The sequence below is a fragment of the Fistularia commersonii genome, chromosome 17 (assembly GCF_037954325.1).
Source record: "Fistularia commersonii isolate RoL2024-O1a breed Wild chromosome 17, RoL_Fcom_v1.0, whole genome shotgun sequence".
NCBI lineage: Eukaryota > Metazoa > Chordata > Actinopteri > Syngnathiformes > Fistulariidae > Fistularia > Fistularia commersonii.
The window spans coordinates 8316494-8334346 of record NC_141300.1 but is presented as its reverse complement, the minus strand read 5'-3'; the positions used below and the strand labels follow the sequence as shown (position 1 = coordinate 8334346).

At 40.5% G+C, this 17853-nt stretch overlaps 2 protein-coding genes across 2 annotated transcripts; one reads left to right on the top strand and one right to left on the bottom strand.

Moving 5' to 3' along the window:
- Nucleotides 1–194: 194 nt before the first annotated feature.
- Nucleotides 195–9316, bottom strand: uba2 (ubiquitin-like modifier activating enzyme 2). The gene is made up of 17 exons (XM_086163484.1): nt 9104–9316; nt 7983–8066; nt 7808–7878; nt 7620–7684; nt 7445–7545; nt 7177–7298; nt 5938–6005; nt 5683–5804; nt 5334–5433; nt 4496–4647; nt 4288–4381; nt 4056–4168; nt 2988–3143; nt 2772–2868; nt 2063–2168; nt 1793–1935; nt 195–1456 (listed from the first exon to the last, which is right to left on the bottom strand). The coding sequence occupies exons 1-17, from the start codon at nt 9242–9244 to the stop codon at nt 1248–1250; spliced, it is 1944 nt and encodes a 647-aa protein (XP_086019610.1). The 5' UTR covers nt 9245–9316; the 3' UTR covers nt 195–1247.
- Nucleotides 9317–10988: 1672 nt separating this feature from the next.
- On the top strand, nt 10989–17816 carry lcat (lecithin-cholesterol acyltransferase). The gene is made up of 7 exons (XM_086163496.1): nt 10989–11299; nt 13040–13196; nt 14352–14467; nt 14708–14803; nt 15851–16075; nt 16153–16348; nt 17231–17816. The coding sequence occupies exons 1-7, from the start codon at nt 11149–11151 to the stop codon at nt 17592–17594; spliced, it is 1305 nt and encodes a 434-aa protein (XP_086019622.1). The 5' UTR covers nt 10989–11148; the 3' UTR covers nt 17595–17816.
- The last annotated feature ends 37 nt before the right edge of the window (nt 17817–17853 follow it).

Below are 17853 nucleotides of genomic sequence, written 5' to 3'. Positions count from 1 at the left end.
GAATCATGTGTTACTTTAGAAATAAGCATGTGAAAATATCATGGGAAATAAATGCTTCAAGCAAAGTGGCTAAATGCCTTATCACTAGAGGAACCATGCAGATCCAAGTGGCTGCATTTGATAGTTAATGAGACTTGTAAGACATACAAATATGAGATTAAGAGACAATAAACAAGACAAAACATTATCTCTGCTTTTACATTTATTGTCTTCATTAAATTGGTCCAAAACCCCCAAAGGCCTTTCAACAAGTCAGATTATAATGAAATATGAAATTATGGAGACTGACATAGGCATTACGAGAGAAGATAACCGTGGCTTGATCCACAGGAAAAACTCATTTTTAAACTGGGGACTTTGGTGCCATCTGATGATCCAATACAACCCCAGCAATACAGACAAAGCTGTTTGGTTTCTGGATAAATCATGACTTTGTAACTAAAGGACCACCTTTTTAAACTAGTCACATCTTTGCTTTCACATAACTGAGCCTGTTTAATAAAGTTAAGAGTAACATGATTCAACTGAAATACAAATAGCCTTGATTACAGCCAGTTGTTAGCCACGGTAATTTCAAGGATATAGGTCAAATTGTATCTCAGCTTCACAATGCTGCTTTATTAAAGTTTCATTCCCTAAGATGGAATGCCTCACTGTGGTGTTAAATTCAGAGCATTGTTGCCATTTGCAGCAAAAATTAGTTCTAGAAAAGAGGTAGCACACTTCCTGATGATACAGTGCAGCCACAAACTCCCTCAATGCCTCTGTGCTCCAATGACCCAAGAGCACTAAGGCAGGCACCTGTCTGGGTCTGTATTATTGCCCCGTAACCAACTTCAATAGTACAGCCCTAGAAAACATTTTGGTTTTTACAACATTTTCCTTTTTTGTAACCTTCCAAACAACACCCTCATGTAGAACAATACAGTAAACTTATAAAAAATACAAAAAGCATTTTTTTACCATAAAGTGAAGTCTTTTATAGGGACCAAAATTAATATAAACAAAATGTATGTATTTTCAAAACTTTTAAAATGTAGAATCTATTTACAGCATCATGTGACAATAGAATAGGAAATATGAAAGCACAAGCACGTGGGAGGGGGGGGGGGCAAGGATGAACCCAGGCAGTGAACTGTTCTTCATCAAAGATGTGTTTTATTTAAGCCTACTGTCTGTCTTGATTCAAAATGGCAAACGTTCAAAGAGTTCTCAGTTCATCAGGTCAGGAGACCATTGAGGAGGGGTTAGTCCAGAGCGATGATGTCATCGTCATCGTTGTCGGTGGAGGCAGTTGCTGTGTTTGACTGGTCCGTCCGTGGGCGCTTCGAAGTCTCGCCAGTTTCTGCATCAGAATACTTCCTCTTGGTGCCGCTGGTCACTGCTGAGGAGCTGGATGGTGCCCCTTCCTCCTCGTCAGAATCCACAATCATGATGTCATCATCATCGGCAGGAGCTGAAACACAATGGACAAATGTGTTTGCAAAGCTCATCAGATGTGGCTGGCTGTTAAAACATGCATGCAAGTAGTTTTGTATGAAAATGAATTACTAGCTGGCTCCAACAGAACACTGCTAGACTATGGAACATCTTTTAAGAAAAGCTAGATTCAAAACATTCAGCTGCCTATTTAATCCCCGAAAGGTATGGGCACTACAGAATTAGAGAGATACTGAAAAGAAATTTTATATCACCACCCAGAAATGAAACTTCTTAAAACATGTTTTTCAAAATCTTTGTATGCATAAGAATATGCATATAGCAAACGCTGTGCGTCTTCTGCATTACTGACCTTTGGAGGAAGTGGACGGCTGAGCAGAGTCCTTGTTGCCATTGGTGATGCTGTTAACCTCTTCCTGGTTACTCTGTGGCGGCGGTGCTTTGTCTGGGGCCTCGCCAACAACCTCGAACTCAACATCCCTCTCTAGTTCCTCACTATCAATGAAGACACACACATACAATCTTCTTAGCTCATGGATGAATCGCCATCAAAACAAATTATACCTTCATTTGGGTTCAAGTGCTGCACTTATCCAAGAAGTGCTGTCTGCGGAGGACGTACGTGTGCAGAACATTGATGAGGAGTGTGTAGTCTTGGAGAAAGTCATCAGATTGAAGCCTGCTCCCATTGCGGATCCCAAAGTCAGAGAGAAATTTGTTGTTGTTGGCTGTCAAGAAGCAAGTTGTATTGAATTTACAGTTGCAGCTCATTATGACTTATCGCAATGTATGGACAGTATAGTAACTGAATAAGTCAGATTTATATACATGATTAAGTGGGACATTTTAATGAACTTTATCAAATATGCATAACACCTCATTATCCCTTTGCAGCTTACAAATCAGATGAAAAGAAAAAGACATCCACCACTTAACGTAGAGGAAACCTGACAGCTGATGCTAATATAACGCCCTTCTAAATTACGCCCCCAAATAATGGGCCCTCATCTTTCATTACTCGCATTCCATGACGTTGTAAATCCCTCACCTTTGCACCCTGACTGCTGTTCTTCACTCTTGGTGTCATCTTCTGCCTTTTTTTGTCTCTTCAAACTGAACTACTTGCATCAATCTCTTCTCAGAAGTGAATGGCTTTCTTGACTTTGATACTGATCTACTTTCAATCACTGCCTTCATCTCCTCTCTGCCTTAATGTCTTTCATTTATATTACTGCTAAAAACTTTTTTAACCACAAAGGACAAAATTAAATTTAAAACACAGTTGCTTATATTGAAACAATTTTCCCACAAAATCTTTCCTCCCTCCTTACCTTCTGTCTCTCCTTCCTCAGAAGAGATGAGGATGGTCCCTTTTCCATCTTCTATCTGAACATCTGGAGCTACCATCCCAAATCTCTCCTTCAGGATCTAAGGGAAAGTACAAAACATCAAATCAACAAGGAAACAGGACAGCAGAGAACAGCTCAATCCACCTGGACACCACTGGATATGCAACATTCAAAACTGGAAGTGAGCTGATATATTACCCTGTCCTGAAGTGTGAGAACCATGGTTTTGTGGACATTGACTCTGATGGTGACCTCAGGCTTGCTGGCGCAGACGTAACAGTTTTTGCTCGGTGGGTCCAGGACACATGGTACCAGCAGTTTCTTCCTGAGGTTGGGACACTTGTTCAGGAAGATCTGAAAACGAGATGAATGCAAACCAACTGAAGTGTCATAAAATCATTTCTCCAACGCTGTCATTCTTCATTAAGCCCATTATTGTTTCAAGTCAAAGCACATTTAATATAAAAAGGTGCTTATGGTTACTCAAAACAAAATGCTATTGATTGGAGCATAGTGACATATGATTTTTTTATCTGTGCCCCCATCCTATGCACAGGGTGCTGGAGCCAATCCAGCTATTGGCTAGGCAAGAGGCAGGGTTTAATCACAGGACTACAATATTGAGATGTATTTAGGCATGTAAAATTTAGCACCTTCAATTAATTTACTGCGTGCTTTGGGACTTTGGGAGGAAAACGTTTGAGTGTGGGGAGGACATATAAACACACAGAAATGCCCGAGTTGGTTACGAGCACTATTAATGCTGTGAGGTGCAATTGTAAAACACGGAACCACAGTGCCCCCATAGATACTTAGTTACAAATAAATAGTTATGATACAATTTAAATGGTTGCAGTCCTCATAAAAATCCAAACTATGCAAGGGTGAGTCTTAAAGAAAGAATTTGATGTGCACTGATCAGTACATTACACATACCAGCATCTACATGCAACAGTGAACACGCTTGAAACAAAAATGATAACAACACACTATAACCAAACATGCGGTATTGAAAAAGTAAAGCATGGACAGCATATTTATTTCCATTTCTGATTTTAATTTGCAAAAAGAAATCATGAGTGCATCAGTAAATTAAATCACCAGCTTATTTTTTTTCAACTGACTGATGACTCTGCTTTTCACTAGTTTTCACCATTTTTTCCACAAACGTTTGCAACACTGTCCTCCATATTCCTAATAAAAAATATGTAAGAAATTTCAATTAAAAAAATGACTTTGTATATTAAACTTATTGATTGAACTAACCGTACGACAGGATTCCAGTTCTCCACTTAGGATCTTGAGCCCTTCCAGCACAATCAGTCCAGCAATTACTGCATTTGTTGTTGCGATAGCAGGGATGATGTTGCCTGCCATGGCTGATTTAAACAAATTGAACAAACAAAGTAAAATGAATTGGGCGTTAATCAAGTTATATTATTATCCCAATAGATTGAATTTACTATTACAAGTAGGTGAGGGAGCGGCGGCATCTTACACTTTACATCGAAGCGACTCTTGGTATTCATGCTGAAGATGTGCATACGGAGGTTTGCTGCTGCTGTTACAAAGTCCATGGCAGGAGGATCATCCTGACAAGATGAAGAGCAGTAAAAAGGTTACAGGATTTTAAAGTTTCGAGATTTTAACTGAGCTGTGAAGTTTCTACCAATAAAACTGAGATACTCAACAGACATAAATCTTACCTTGTCCCAGACCAGCTCTGATCCGTCGCCCTTCTCCATCAGTTGTGCTCTGAGGGTCTCCACACTCTGCTGGAACAGCTGACAGTGTCCCCAAACACCAAGAACCTGCTGGTCCTTCAGTCCCGAACCTGGGGTTGCTTCCTGAGGACATGCTAGATAGAAAAGAAAAAGAAAAGGATGATAAATGCACACTGTGATCACAGAAGCACTCATGAGGCCAATGCCTAATATTCCAAAACAGATGTCCAAGATAAAATCCAAGGGGCATTTATGGGAACCCAACAACTTAAAACCTGCACACCATTACAACCAGACAAGAAAGTCAAAGCTACTAGTACCTTCCGTCAAGTGTCTGGTTTTGAAGCCAGATGACAGAAAAGATGTGTGCTGCTCACTGAAGCTCAAATGTTGATAGATCATGCAGTCTTTCAAAAAAATATATTGTGTGTGTGTCTCTCATAGCACCTTGCTAAGTTACTTGTGTTATAGTAGTAACACTACCATCACTGTATCTTTCCCCTACTTTAGGCCAGGCTCATGATATTTCTTGCATTTCTTCCACTTATGACTTATCCCATGGCTGCCTTAAATAATACCTTAATTAAATGTTTTGCTTTATTTAATGCCATTGTTTCCATTTGAATGCTAGAGGCAACAAATATCCCATGAATATAGTCAAATCCTGCTTTTTACTGCAAAATTAAAAGGGATTTGGAAACATTTGCAAGTCTTTGCAAGTAAAGTGGCACTTGTTTCAGTATCCGCCAATCATTGCAAATTAAATCTCAGTTTCGTGAAGGGCCTACATATGCCATTGATAAGCAGCCAGTATACATACCGGTTTTCTCTAGCTGTTGCCAGTCCAGAGGGACAGGCGCTTTCCTCTTCTTCCAGAGTTTGTCCATAGTCAGCAGGTACATTATGTCATCTTTGAAAAGCTGTACATAAAGGACAAAAAAATACTAGGTTAGTCCAATGTAACATGGGTGTATGCACAAGAGCATTGAAATGTAATATATTGATATGTTGTTTTAATACAGAAAATTGTCAATTTTACTATCAACATCAAGTCATAGATCATTTTAGTACAAAAATCTTGTTTTCTGTATTTGGCAGTTCCTTATCAACTGAGTAATTATGTCCCCTTCACTATGGACCTCAATAAATTAGGACTTGTCAGACTGTACCTTGTTGAAGAGCTTTATGGGGTCATACCCATTGGAACGCGCCCACTGCTTGGTGGACACACGCTTGATGTCCCCATCCTTTTCTGAAGCTGTGGCACGAGCTGCGGTTTCTTCAGGGTTCCCTGTATGCATAACACATATTTCACTCAACACAGGGTGCTCGTTGATATCTACCACTGCCATCTTATCTGAGGAACATTTGAAGGCTGAATGTAGAAATGTGCAAAGAAATTTCTTATGGAAGCTGTCACTCACATGCAGCCTCAGGGTCGGCCGTGTCAGGGGATACCTCTTGATCTGCATCCTCCTCTCCAAAAAGCTGGCTACAATTTAAAAAAAAAAGCAAAAAAATACAATGTCTATCAACAATGAGAAAACTTGTGTCAAATGTCCCCATTTTACACCTTGCATTTTTAGCATGTCTAATAGACACTAAAGGCAATGTGAGTTCTGCTGTGCCAGCATGCTATTGATATCTTCTGGTGAGAGCAAAGCACTACTCCAGCAAACAGTGACTCTGAGAAGTTATGCTCCAATTTAGAAAGACCATCATTGTTAAAGTTCACCAAAATAAAAAGATTTTCTCCAATCGGTAATTGTGTTAAATTATTATCTGTCAAATAATTGTGACTTTTGCCATGATCAGTTCTCCCAGATCTGGAAAAAAAACATTTTTTTAAAGACTTCAGGTTTCAGGTCAATCTTCAGGTTGATTTTTACAAATACGCAGAATTAGCAAAATCTAAAAGGAAAGGTGCACAAGACAGTGGTGAGGTCAATGGTGGTATATGATTTGGAGAAAGTGGAATTGAGGAAAAGATGGGAGGCAGCAAAGATTAATATATTGGGGTTCTCTGGGAGTGATGAGGATGGGGAGAATGAGGATGAGACACGAGTCCATCAGAAAGACAGCACATGTAAGATGCTTTGGATAGTCAGAGGCCAAACTAAAGATGATTTGGGCATGTACAGAGAAGAGATAGTGAATATACTGATAGAAGGATGCTGAGATTGGAACTTCCTGGCAGGATGTGAAGGAAAAGTCAGAAGAGATTTATGGATGCAGTGAAAGAGGATATGAAGTTAGCTAGTATGGGAAGAGGATGCAGACCACAGGGATAGATGGAATCAGATGGTTTGCTGTGGCCATACCAGAAGAAAACAGATGAAAAGAGGAGGAAAGGGTGGAGGAGAAGAATAAGGTGATGTGTCAAAAAAATCTTACAGACGGGCCCTTTAAGGCACTGATGCTCAAAAAGCAAATTAGTGTCAGATGTTCCAATAAAATGACTGTAATGCTTTGTTCTAGATTCGGTAAAGCATCTATCTTTGAGACTTCCTATTTTAGTTAGGAAACCTTTTAATTTTCCCGTTTTTTTTAGTATTTTCAGGCATGATAAATTAAAACTAATCTGCAATATAATCAATGACAGGCATATTGTTTTAAGTATGTGTCAAACCGAATGGAGACTGAATAGTATAAGTAAAACTTACTTAAAGAGATATTTTGCCCAGACGATGCAGTGAATGGGCTCAGATGGTGTGTTTCTTATAGTGCATCCAGGGAAGGTCTTCTGGGTGGGCTTGGGTTGGCATTCATAGCACTCTGTCAGTCCCTTGAAAGGAAAAGAAGGGAAAATAGATTAAAGATGCGGTAAGGTGAAAGGTGGGATAATTACACTATGACAATTGTTTTTAGATTGCAGTATTTATATCAGATGAAAAAATGGGGTTTTCTGTAGCCGTTATTTGCATTTTGTACCTTCTTGATGACGGTGACCTGCCCCAGATACCCAGCGGTGCCACTCTCTATCAGGGGTATATCCGCTGCCAAGCACATCCTATTCACGTGATTACGGGCCGCTAGGAGGGGAAAAAAAATCTATTACAGTCATCATCACTTTCAAAGGGCAAGAGGTGAGGTCAAGTGAAATTACCTCTGTTATCAAGAGCATTCATCACGAGCATGAACTTTCTGAAGAACTCAACATTGTAGTCAGGGCTATCCAAAAAAACAACAACATTAAGACTAATTAGTCTTGTTTGTCAAGCAGTTCCACAAACACTGCAACTTTTTCCATTTAAACCCTTTAAGTGAAAGAAACAAGAATTTCTAAAAACGGACTTTGTGATGCTGTCATGGTAAGCTGTGATGTTTGCAGTAGGACAGAACAGCAACGCACTCTCCTTCGCCACCTGGAAACAAAACATGAACAGAACTGTAGATAAAGCTGTACTTTCCTTTAAAAATTAATCAAGTGTCCAATCTAAATTTAGGAGCTAACTTATGACTGACATACCTGTGCTTTAGATTTGCCAACATGTTTCTTCTGAAAGAGGAATTGACGATTTAGGTTGCTAACATCAATAGTATCCAAGTCAATCTGTAAAACCAAACAGGGTTTTAGAGAGAAGTCAACCAGATCTGACACCAAATCTGAATCAAAGTTCAATAGGCAATTGCATTTCAGGTTGAGCAACACATGTTCATGGAGGGGACTTATGACAAGGATAAAATAAAGCATATGACCAAATACACTGCGCAATTAGGGCATTTTAGGATGACTGTGTGAGCATGAAGGCTGTGTGTTGCTTTCTCAAGCTATTACTCTTGGTAGCTTCCTTCATCAGCATGTCATTGATAAGCCGTAAATTGAGAAAATGTATACATAATGCTCATGCTACAGCACAGAAAGATGCCATCCTAAAAACAACTACTGGCCACTGTAAAACTTTTAAAACTGAATTATACCTTTGAAGTGAAATCCGGTGTTGGTTTTCATTCCTCTCGATGGGCAATTATGTTTCATTACCGATGATAAATCTATGGTTATAAATGACCATTTAAGATTAGGCCATCGAAATTATGGAGACTGACAAACTATTAACCCTCTTCGATCAAGACACACCAATGTCCTACATCCTCTCATCATTGGAAAGCAGCATTTTATGAGACAAGCGAATTTCAAACAAGTGAATCAAACGGTATTCGTAACCTCAAACGAGCAACCGACACAAACAACTCCCTTTAACTTATCTAGTGACTTATACGAAATCCGCAGTGTATTTGTTTTGGCATTTAGCAAGCCACCCGACTAAGTTAGCTAGGCAACTTACAAAGAAGTTGTCAAGCTAAATTAGCAATGTCAATGGCGCCAAAATGCTACAGCCTTTTCGATGGATTTTCTATTTCTTGAACGACTATCTCCAATTAAACATACTCTCAATGACAGATTAAACCTTAAGAATTAATCGCAGATACACTTACATTTTAGTTATTGAGGGGACAACTTGCAAGATTTTAGACCAAGACCGGTCACCTACCGCGATCCCGGCGCTGTCTGAGCTGCACAAAGACCTAGCATAATAGCCCGCTAGCTTCACAGACAGACACTGAGAAACAAACGTAAGTGTTACCCACCACTTCGATGTTTTTGAAGCCGGTGAGGACGAGGTTCTTCAGCAGCTCGCAGCCGATCCCTCCCGCTCCCACCACCAGGACCTTGCATGTGGAGAGGGAGTCATTCAGCTCTTTTCGGAGAGAACCCACCAGTTGGACCATGATTATCGGTAGACACACAATACCAGATCCTGCAGCACCGGGTGGCTAGCGGCTACCTTCTTCTTCCACTACAAGTCCCACCCTATTTCCGGCTGAGCTTAAAATCTTCTTCTGCACAAGTCTTGATCATTAATTGTTTGCGACAGCGCCCCCTTTGGGTCATAAACCAACATACTTTTTTTTCAAGAAGCGACTTAAAATTCCGTTTATTGAAATTTACTTACAATAATAAGCAACAAGTTACAACCGCATTATCCCAAAGTAACGTCTAATGTGTCATTCCAAACCATTTCTCCAGTTTTTAAACGGGATCTTGTTTATTATCATGATTTGAAAACCACCAAGAACTTTTTTCAGTTACTTAAACACTGATTTGTGGAAAACAGAACAAGCAAACAAAAACTTAAACAACGAACCACAAAAAGACGGTAACACATTAATGAGTAGGAATACACATTTCATAACAGAACATCTAGGTGATCTCGAAGCTGTTTTGATAATTTCACTTATCACTTTATGCATCTCCACGTTTCCCCTTGATTTCGTATATCAACAATGTCTTTTATTTCCAACCATACCATTTTTGTTTCCCCCGAACAGAATCCCGATTTCTCCGTTCGCATCACTTTTAGCAACCCTTTTTCAGTCCACTTTCACCCACTAAATGCCTGTGCAAAATAAGGTGAAAAAAGCAAAGAGAGAAAAAAAAAAAATTCCCGGTAGGAAGGCCCAGGCAGTGACCATTTGCCCTATTTAACTTGTTAGTCAATGTCCTGTAGTAACCTCTAAAGGGGGTCGGCTGTGTGAACCGCTGAGGCGCAGCAGGTGGAGAAAGAGTGGTAGCAGTGAAATACGGGGCGACAAGTCAAGAGGCACAATGTTGCATTGAATCTGCGAGAGGGTGCAGAATTTGCAGCATTCTTCTCGCTATTTCGTCTCCTTGGTAACGCCACTGCAAAACAACCCCAAAAATTTGTTGCCTTCCCGAACTTTGTGTGACATTTAAAGCGACTTAGTAAGAAAACGAAAATACACAATTCCTTACCAATTCTAGTCTTTAAAATGAGCGAAGATGTTAAGTGGCACATAAAAAGGGCCGGATCTGTATGAACGATGATAACTCAAAGTTATTACAGTGTTGTAAAGTGAAGTTGGCCGGTGCAATGTGATAATTCAATGTCTGTTATTAATCTACTTCTATGTTTATTCAGAAACGCTAAGAATTCTAACATTTCCGGCGACCATGAAGGCAGCATCAGTCTTACGGTGGTACGTCCGCATCTGTCCTCTGTCGTGGGGTGAATAGTACAGAACTAAGAAAACTAACTGAATCTTTATTCAAGTGTAATATTTATTTTGACATTTCAAAATTCATTTGAACATTTATAATACAAGCTCAGACTTCAGCTACTACCGAATAGTTCAGTTAGTGCAGACACGTTACTTAAATGCTAATTTTAGTCAAAGTTTTAACCTCTTTTTTAGTCTTTCTTCACATATCTATATACATATATATGTTATTCTTTAGGAAGAACATTGGTTTTCTGAATAATGTCATTACCATGGTCAATCATTTACACTGCAATGTGTAAATAAATACGTGTAATGAAGAATCAATAGGGCAACGGCTAACTACGCGTCTTGTTTGTCTGCGTGCCCACCGACACACACCCGCGCGGATGAGTAATCCTCACTTTGACCGGGCGTGATTTAAAAAAACACCGAATGGTCAGTACCCCGTTATTCCCGGTTTATAGTCAGGAGTTGAGCAGTGGGTTGCAGTAGAAGGAGCCCGCAGGTCTGGCCTCCAACCCCGGCCCGCCTCCCTCCTCCCTCCGCCCCCTGCTGCACCCTAACCGGAGAGGCTCCTCGTCCGACCGTCACCACAGCTGGCTGCCGGAGAGATGGGGGTCACGGGACGCCTGGGCTCGGCGCTGCTCGCCGCCTTTCTGCTGGGCTTCCATCACTCCTCTTGTTTCTGGATCGTCAACGTCGTTTTTCCCCCCGATGCCAAGAGCCGAGTCCCGAGCAACAGCACTCCGCCACTCATCATAGGTAAGCCAGCCGCCGAGCACCGGGGTCCGCCCTGCTGCTTTCAATGTAACACATCAATTTTGAATTCAAAAAGTGTACAGTAACTCCCAACCAGGCCCTTTAAACTGCACTTGGAAGGAGGGGAAGGAGGGAGCGTGCATTGCCTTAGACATCTGCCTCTATCGCTATCTGTTACCGTCTAAATTATCACTGGGTCTGCGTGTGTGTGTGTGTGTGTGTGTGTGTGTGTGTGTGTGTGTGTGTGTGTGTGTGTGTGTGTGTGTGTGTGTGTGTGTGTGTGTGTGTGTGTGTGTTGGGGAGATCTGGGGGTGTATCAGTGAAGTTCAAACTGTATCTGTGTGTGTGTGTGTGTGTGTGTGTGTGTGTGTGTGTGTGTGTGTGTTGGGGATCTGGGGGTGTATCAGTGAAGTTCAAACTGTATGTGTGTGTGTGTGTGTGTGTGTGTGTGTGTGTGTGTGTGTGTGTGTGTGTGTGTTGGGGATCTGGGGGTGTATCAGTGAAGTTCAAACTGTACGTGCGTGTGTGTGTGTGTGTGTGTGTGTGTGTGTGTTGAGGGTCTAGGAGTGTATCAGTGAAGTGCAAACTGTATGTGTGTGTGTTTGTGTGTGTGTTTGTGTGTGTGTGTGTGTTTAGGGTCTGGGGGTGTATCAGTGAAGTGCAAACTGTTTGTGTGTGTGTGTCCCATGCACTGGACCCTGCTCATTTGTTCATAAATAAACAGCACACAAAGAAGGGGCTCAGAGGTCATGTTGCATCCTGGCAGTGTACCCCGAGTCTGCAGGAGCACTGCTGCCTCCCACACTGGACACACAGCGCACATTACGTTTTTTTTTTGGAGGGGTGGGCGTGGACTTTGTCACCCTGAGTCCAGATTCTTAAAAAAGGGAGAAAAACACTTAAAGGTCACTCTTCCCCTTTAGTACCACAACTGTGCAGAGTCTTATGGATCTCACTGATCCTGAGTTTTCTACTTTATAGTTTTATAGTGTTTATAGGCACCTCATTATTCTGCACCTCACAGACTGGTTTGGTTGAAGTCTGACGTGTTTAGAGCAATTAGTAACGTAAATTATATATATATACTGCTTGAGTGCATCCATCCATCCCTCCATCCTGTTTTTAATAGCAGATGTAAATAAACATATATACAAAAACCTCACTCACTTTTATAGTTGATTTTAGCCCAAGTTTACTGAACATTTTCAACAAGTCTTTTTTGCAAGCGATAATTATTTCTCCTTGATAAAACATTACTGTTCGCAGCAGGCAACTGGATGATCCGATCCCACTTAGAAATCAATATGTCCCGCCTGCTGTGTTGTCTGTACAGTCAGCAGGGCAACGGGGGCGTCCGAAAGTGACTGCAGCGGTGACGCTGTCTGGTGGTGGGGGCGATGTGTCCGCCAAGAGGCAGGTGGATGAGCAAAAACGAATATCACAACCCGGGGCTTTTGAGTCTCCTTGCTCATATAACACCAGTTTATACACATTTGCACATCTCGGGTAGCCAAAAAACAGACCATATTTCCAGGACCGAAATAATACCAAGTGCTGTTTTAATGTTATGTTTATAGTTTTTATTTCTGTCCTGACAGATTGTACAATAGCTTGTTTTGGACTCAGTAGTTCACTCCTGTCTGTCTCCAACCGCAGGTTATGATCTACTGTTGGCTTCTTGTCAGTAATCTCAGCCTGTGTTTGATTTGCTAATGGGATATGGTAATATTTTCATTTGTGCAGTACCAGGGAATCTGGGGAACCGGCTGGACGCAAAGATTGACAAGCCGCACCTGGTACACTGGATGTGTTACAAGAAGACCGAGCACTGGTTCCCCTTGTGGATCGACCTCAACATGTTCATGCCGATCGGTGTGGACTGCTGGATTGATAACATTAGGTAACGCTGCCCCATAAATCGTTTCACATCATACAGCCTTTTCTTACTCTTCATGTCCTATATTCTGCACCCAACACATATGAAGCCTCTCTGTTTAATGCAATAATCACTTTTTTTTTTCCAAGGGTCGGGCACTGTATACCCTCTATCTATATCAGTGGTTCTTAACCTTGTTGGAGGCACCGAACCCCACCAGTTTCATATGCTCATTCACCGCACCCTTCTTTAGTAAAAAATAAAATATGATTTTTTTTACTGGTGCACGAAATGAATTGTGCATTAATATCACCTTGTTCAAATAACAAAACCAACACAGTGCATGAACTCAAAACAACTTACCTCAGTGTGACTTCTGCTGTTGCCTTTGAGAATCTCAGAGCAGGACGCTTTCAATGACTGTGCCCACTAACTGCAGACTAGAGTGAGGGGTGGACCTCTGCGGCGGAGGCTCCACCAAACCCCTGAGACCGACTCACCGAACCCCTAGGGTTCGATCGAACCCAGGTTAAGAACCACTGATCTATATGTATAAAGCTGGTTGTTGTGCTTTTAAATCACTTGTTCAAATTTGAGATAAATGTTATGATTTAATGTGAAGTGAATTTTGTTCAAAGTAAGTCAGAGGATTTTTTTGAATGATGAAGAAATTACCTAAAATTAAGCAGGAAATTGTCTAAAAATGTAAAAAAATGAACAGAAAATTTCCAAGAAATATTTTTATTAAATTAAATAAATGGAATTTATCATAAGATCTGTGAAATTTCAAATTTAAAAGATCAGATCAATAACACTTTATTAGATTAATAAATACAAGTTAAAGGCCTGTATTTAAACATCCTCATGCTGGCGATGCATTCAAAAGTTAATATCGTATTTCACTGTTTCAATTAAATTAGACTGATATCAATAAATCCATGACCTTGACTGTGCAGATGTATCTCTACTATTCCTTTCTGCCTGTTTGTTTCTCTCAGATTACTTTAAGTTTTTAAATTTCCTTTATCTGGTGCACTGATAACTGAATCTCCCTGTCTGGTTTGAGCACGACCAAAGGATAATGCCAGAAGACTAAATTTTCTTCCGCTCCAGGTGTTATCAGGGTCACATGAGAGGATGTTTTCCCTCAACTAGTCTCTCATGAATGTCTGTGTTCAGACTTGTTTACAACAAGACGACTCGGCGCTCTTCCAACTCCCCAGGAGTGCAGGTGCGGGTGCCAGGGTTCGGACATACCTATCCCATTGAGTATCTGGACAATAACAAACTAGCTGGTGAGAGAATTGCATTTGGATTTGGTCATACTTTGTTGACATGCATGCCTTTGTTGAATAATAAAGTAAAGTTTTGCCATAAAAGCAACATGTCAGTGTAGAACAGACTATATTGTCTGTATGATAGATAACAGTATTGATCATATGACTGTCTATGAGCAGATTTACATTTTAAACACACTTACTGGGTTACATTGCTGGCATGTGATATTGACTGAGTCAGGTGTTGTTGTGTTGCAGGTTATTTTTACACTATGGTGCAACATTTGGTCAATGTCGGCTACGTCCGAAACGAGACCGTCCGAGGGGCTCCATACGATTGGAGGTTAACTCCGAGTAAGTGCAAGAATACTGCGTCCTCCCATTTGCAAGGTTTATCCTCAGACAGAAGACCCAGGAAAAGCATTTAGCCTTTTCATGTGTTGTTCATTAGATGTTGTATGAAAAATGCATAAGATGTGAAAAGAAGCCCATAGACGAGCCGAGTCTGTCCTTTTTATGCCTCCCTGATCAGAACAACTGCATCTAAAATTAGGGGAGATGGCAAAATCTCATAGCATATGAAAGAAAAAGGCACCAGATATGTAACAATAATTTAATGCTGATTTTTAAGCAACTCTGTTGAAATTTAGGATCATTCGTATGTCTGATTTTAGATATGACTTACAGTTAATTTACTCGTGGCATAATCTCACAACTAAGGAAAATTTTAAAAAATAAGTTATCCCAGATATATATGGATATGCAGAGTAAAGTTACGCATCAAAATATTTGACAATGTAAATATATTATGTGATATTTGATGAATAGTATTATACTGGTCAGCATTATGAATTCATAATATTTTCAATTGAATTATTACATACAGTCAAAGTTGTCAGAAACGGCTCACCAATACTGGAGAGACAATCTGATTTGCCCCAAAAAAATTAAAAAACAAAAAAAACAGCACCTATAGGAAGGATCATTTCTATTCTGCTGCTATATATATATATATATATTTTTTTGTTCAAGAGTGTCTTATATATTTATTTTTTATTTCCTACATTTTCTAATACTTTGTATGCTACTGTTTTTAACTTATAATATTGTTAACCTTACTACCTTGACTGCACTGTCCACTTGCTGCTGTACAAACTGAAATTTCCCCATTGGGGACAATTGAAGGCGCATCCTATTCTATTCTATGAATTTGTAATAACACCATCAGATGAACTATAAAAGCCCACTTAGCAAAGGGTGTGGCAAACAATGACTCACCATCACAGATCTTTGAGAAAATGATGTTATACGAGTGTTTGAAAGGGACTTTTTGGTCAATGTTCTCCCCGAGTGAGTTCTCTGTGGTCATGGATAATTTTTTTATCTTTTTCTTTTCCACAGACGAGAATACAGAGTATCTCACGAGGTTGGAGGGCCTGGTGGAGGAGATGTACGATCAGTATCAGCAGCCTGTTTACCTGCTCGGACACAGCATGGGATGCCACTACGTCCTCTACTTTCTCAACCATCAGCCGCAGGAGTGGAAGGATAAGTACATCAGGGGCTTCATTTCTCTGGCCGCTCCATGGGGGGGCGCTGTTAAAGCGCTGAGAGTCATGGCTACAGGTAAAAGAAAAGTCATCAGAATGGTGGATGATTAAGTAAAATAGAGAAATCTCAGGGCATGGATTTTGCGGTTTCAGGTGAAAATGATGGAATACCGATGATTTCTAATATCAAAATCCGTGAGGAGCAAAGGATGACCACGACTAATCCGTGGATGCTGCCGTCGGAGCAGGCCTGGCCCAAGGACCATGTCTTCATCTCCACGCCGTCCTTCAACTACACCGGTCAGGACTATCAGCGCTTCTTCAGTGACATCAACTTTGAAGACGGCTGGTAAATGAATGCACCCGATTCATCGCACATGCCTTTTCAACAGAATAAAACCCTTTATTTGCTGCTTCAGCCCTTTACCCCAAGGATCCACGTTCTAGCTCAAAGACTCAGATGTGATTTGACAGGAATTCAAACTGTGCCTTTGAATCTGACTGAACCCTGACTAAAAAGTAAAAATGAAAGACTAGCTCTTTGTACATTGTGCACATACGGCAAAATCCCTTAGAGATGCCCCAGGACGTGGTCTGAGTTTTTACCCACCTCCGTCTTCCCCTCTAACAGCTCTGTTCCCAGCTCAGACTCACTTAAAGCGTATTTCTAGGCTTGCACACATCCACTAGAATTCAGCCATATGGGCTTCTGCTCCTCTTCAATCTCAGGATGTCTTTTCAGATCTTGGGATTTACCCATTTTAGTTTCATCATTAAACCACCTGCTAAAAGAGTCATGGTAGTTGTCACAAACCCCCGTCAATTATGGAAATAAGGGCCACATGAGTGAAACTTGGTGCTATTAGGGAGAAAAAAATATATACCCCAATATTCAGTGTCAACTTTATGTAATATCTATTAAGTATGTTTGTTTCCAACATAACATTCCAACTTCATTCATTTTTAATGGTTTGAAACAGAAGCATAGTTCCATGTGTGTAATAATTATCTCTCTGTATACATATATATATGTGTGTTTGTGTGTGTGTGTGTATGCATGATTTTTCTATTTTTATTTTTTTAATTTAAATATGTTTCAAATTGAACAGTTATCCTTTTTTGCAAATATTTTGCTTATCAAATTTCAATTTATTCCACATTTTCTCATGAGGTATTTTTTTACGCGCCTTCGAATTCAAATTCAAATTGCCCCTGTGTTTCCGTTCGTCAGGTACATGTGGGAGGACACCAAGAATCTCACCAGTGAACTCCACCCGCCCGGTGTTGAGGTTTGGTGCATGTATGGTGTCGGTCTGCCAACTGCCATCACATACATTTACGACGAGGAGTATCCCAACGCAGATCCAATAGACTTTTTGTATGCGGACGGTGACGACACGGTGGACAGCCAAAGCATGAGTCTTTGCAAACGCTGGACGAAGCAGCAGGAGAAACCCGTCCACATCACAGAGTTCAAAGGGTTGCCCCACCTGGATATCGTCTTTCACGAAAAGGTGCTCAACCAGATCGCAGATATTCTGGACGGCAAATCAAAGGTGCCAACGGAGATTGACGTCAGAGATGGAGCCGAATAGAAAACCAAAGTATTTAATAGTTAAATAAAAAAAGCGCACACTGAGTGCTGGATTTTACATAGTTATCTATTTACATTATTGGTGTGTCAATTAAAGTATAAATTACACACATTAGTTTTAACTAGTGGTAACTGGGGGCTACAAAAGCTGCACACTAATCAAGGGGGGTGGGTGGGAGATGACCCTTGAAACCCAACTGAATAAACAGCCCATTATCAATAACTGAAGGCTAAGGTTTGCTTTTTCAATCATATTTGCA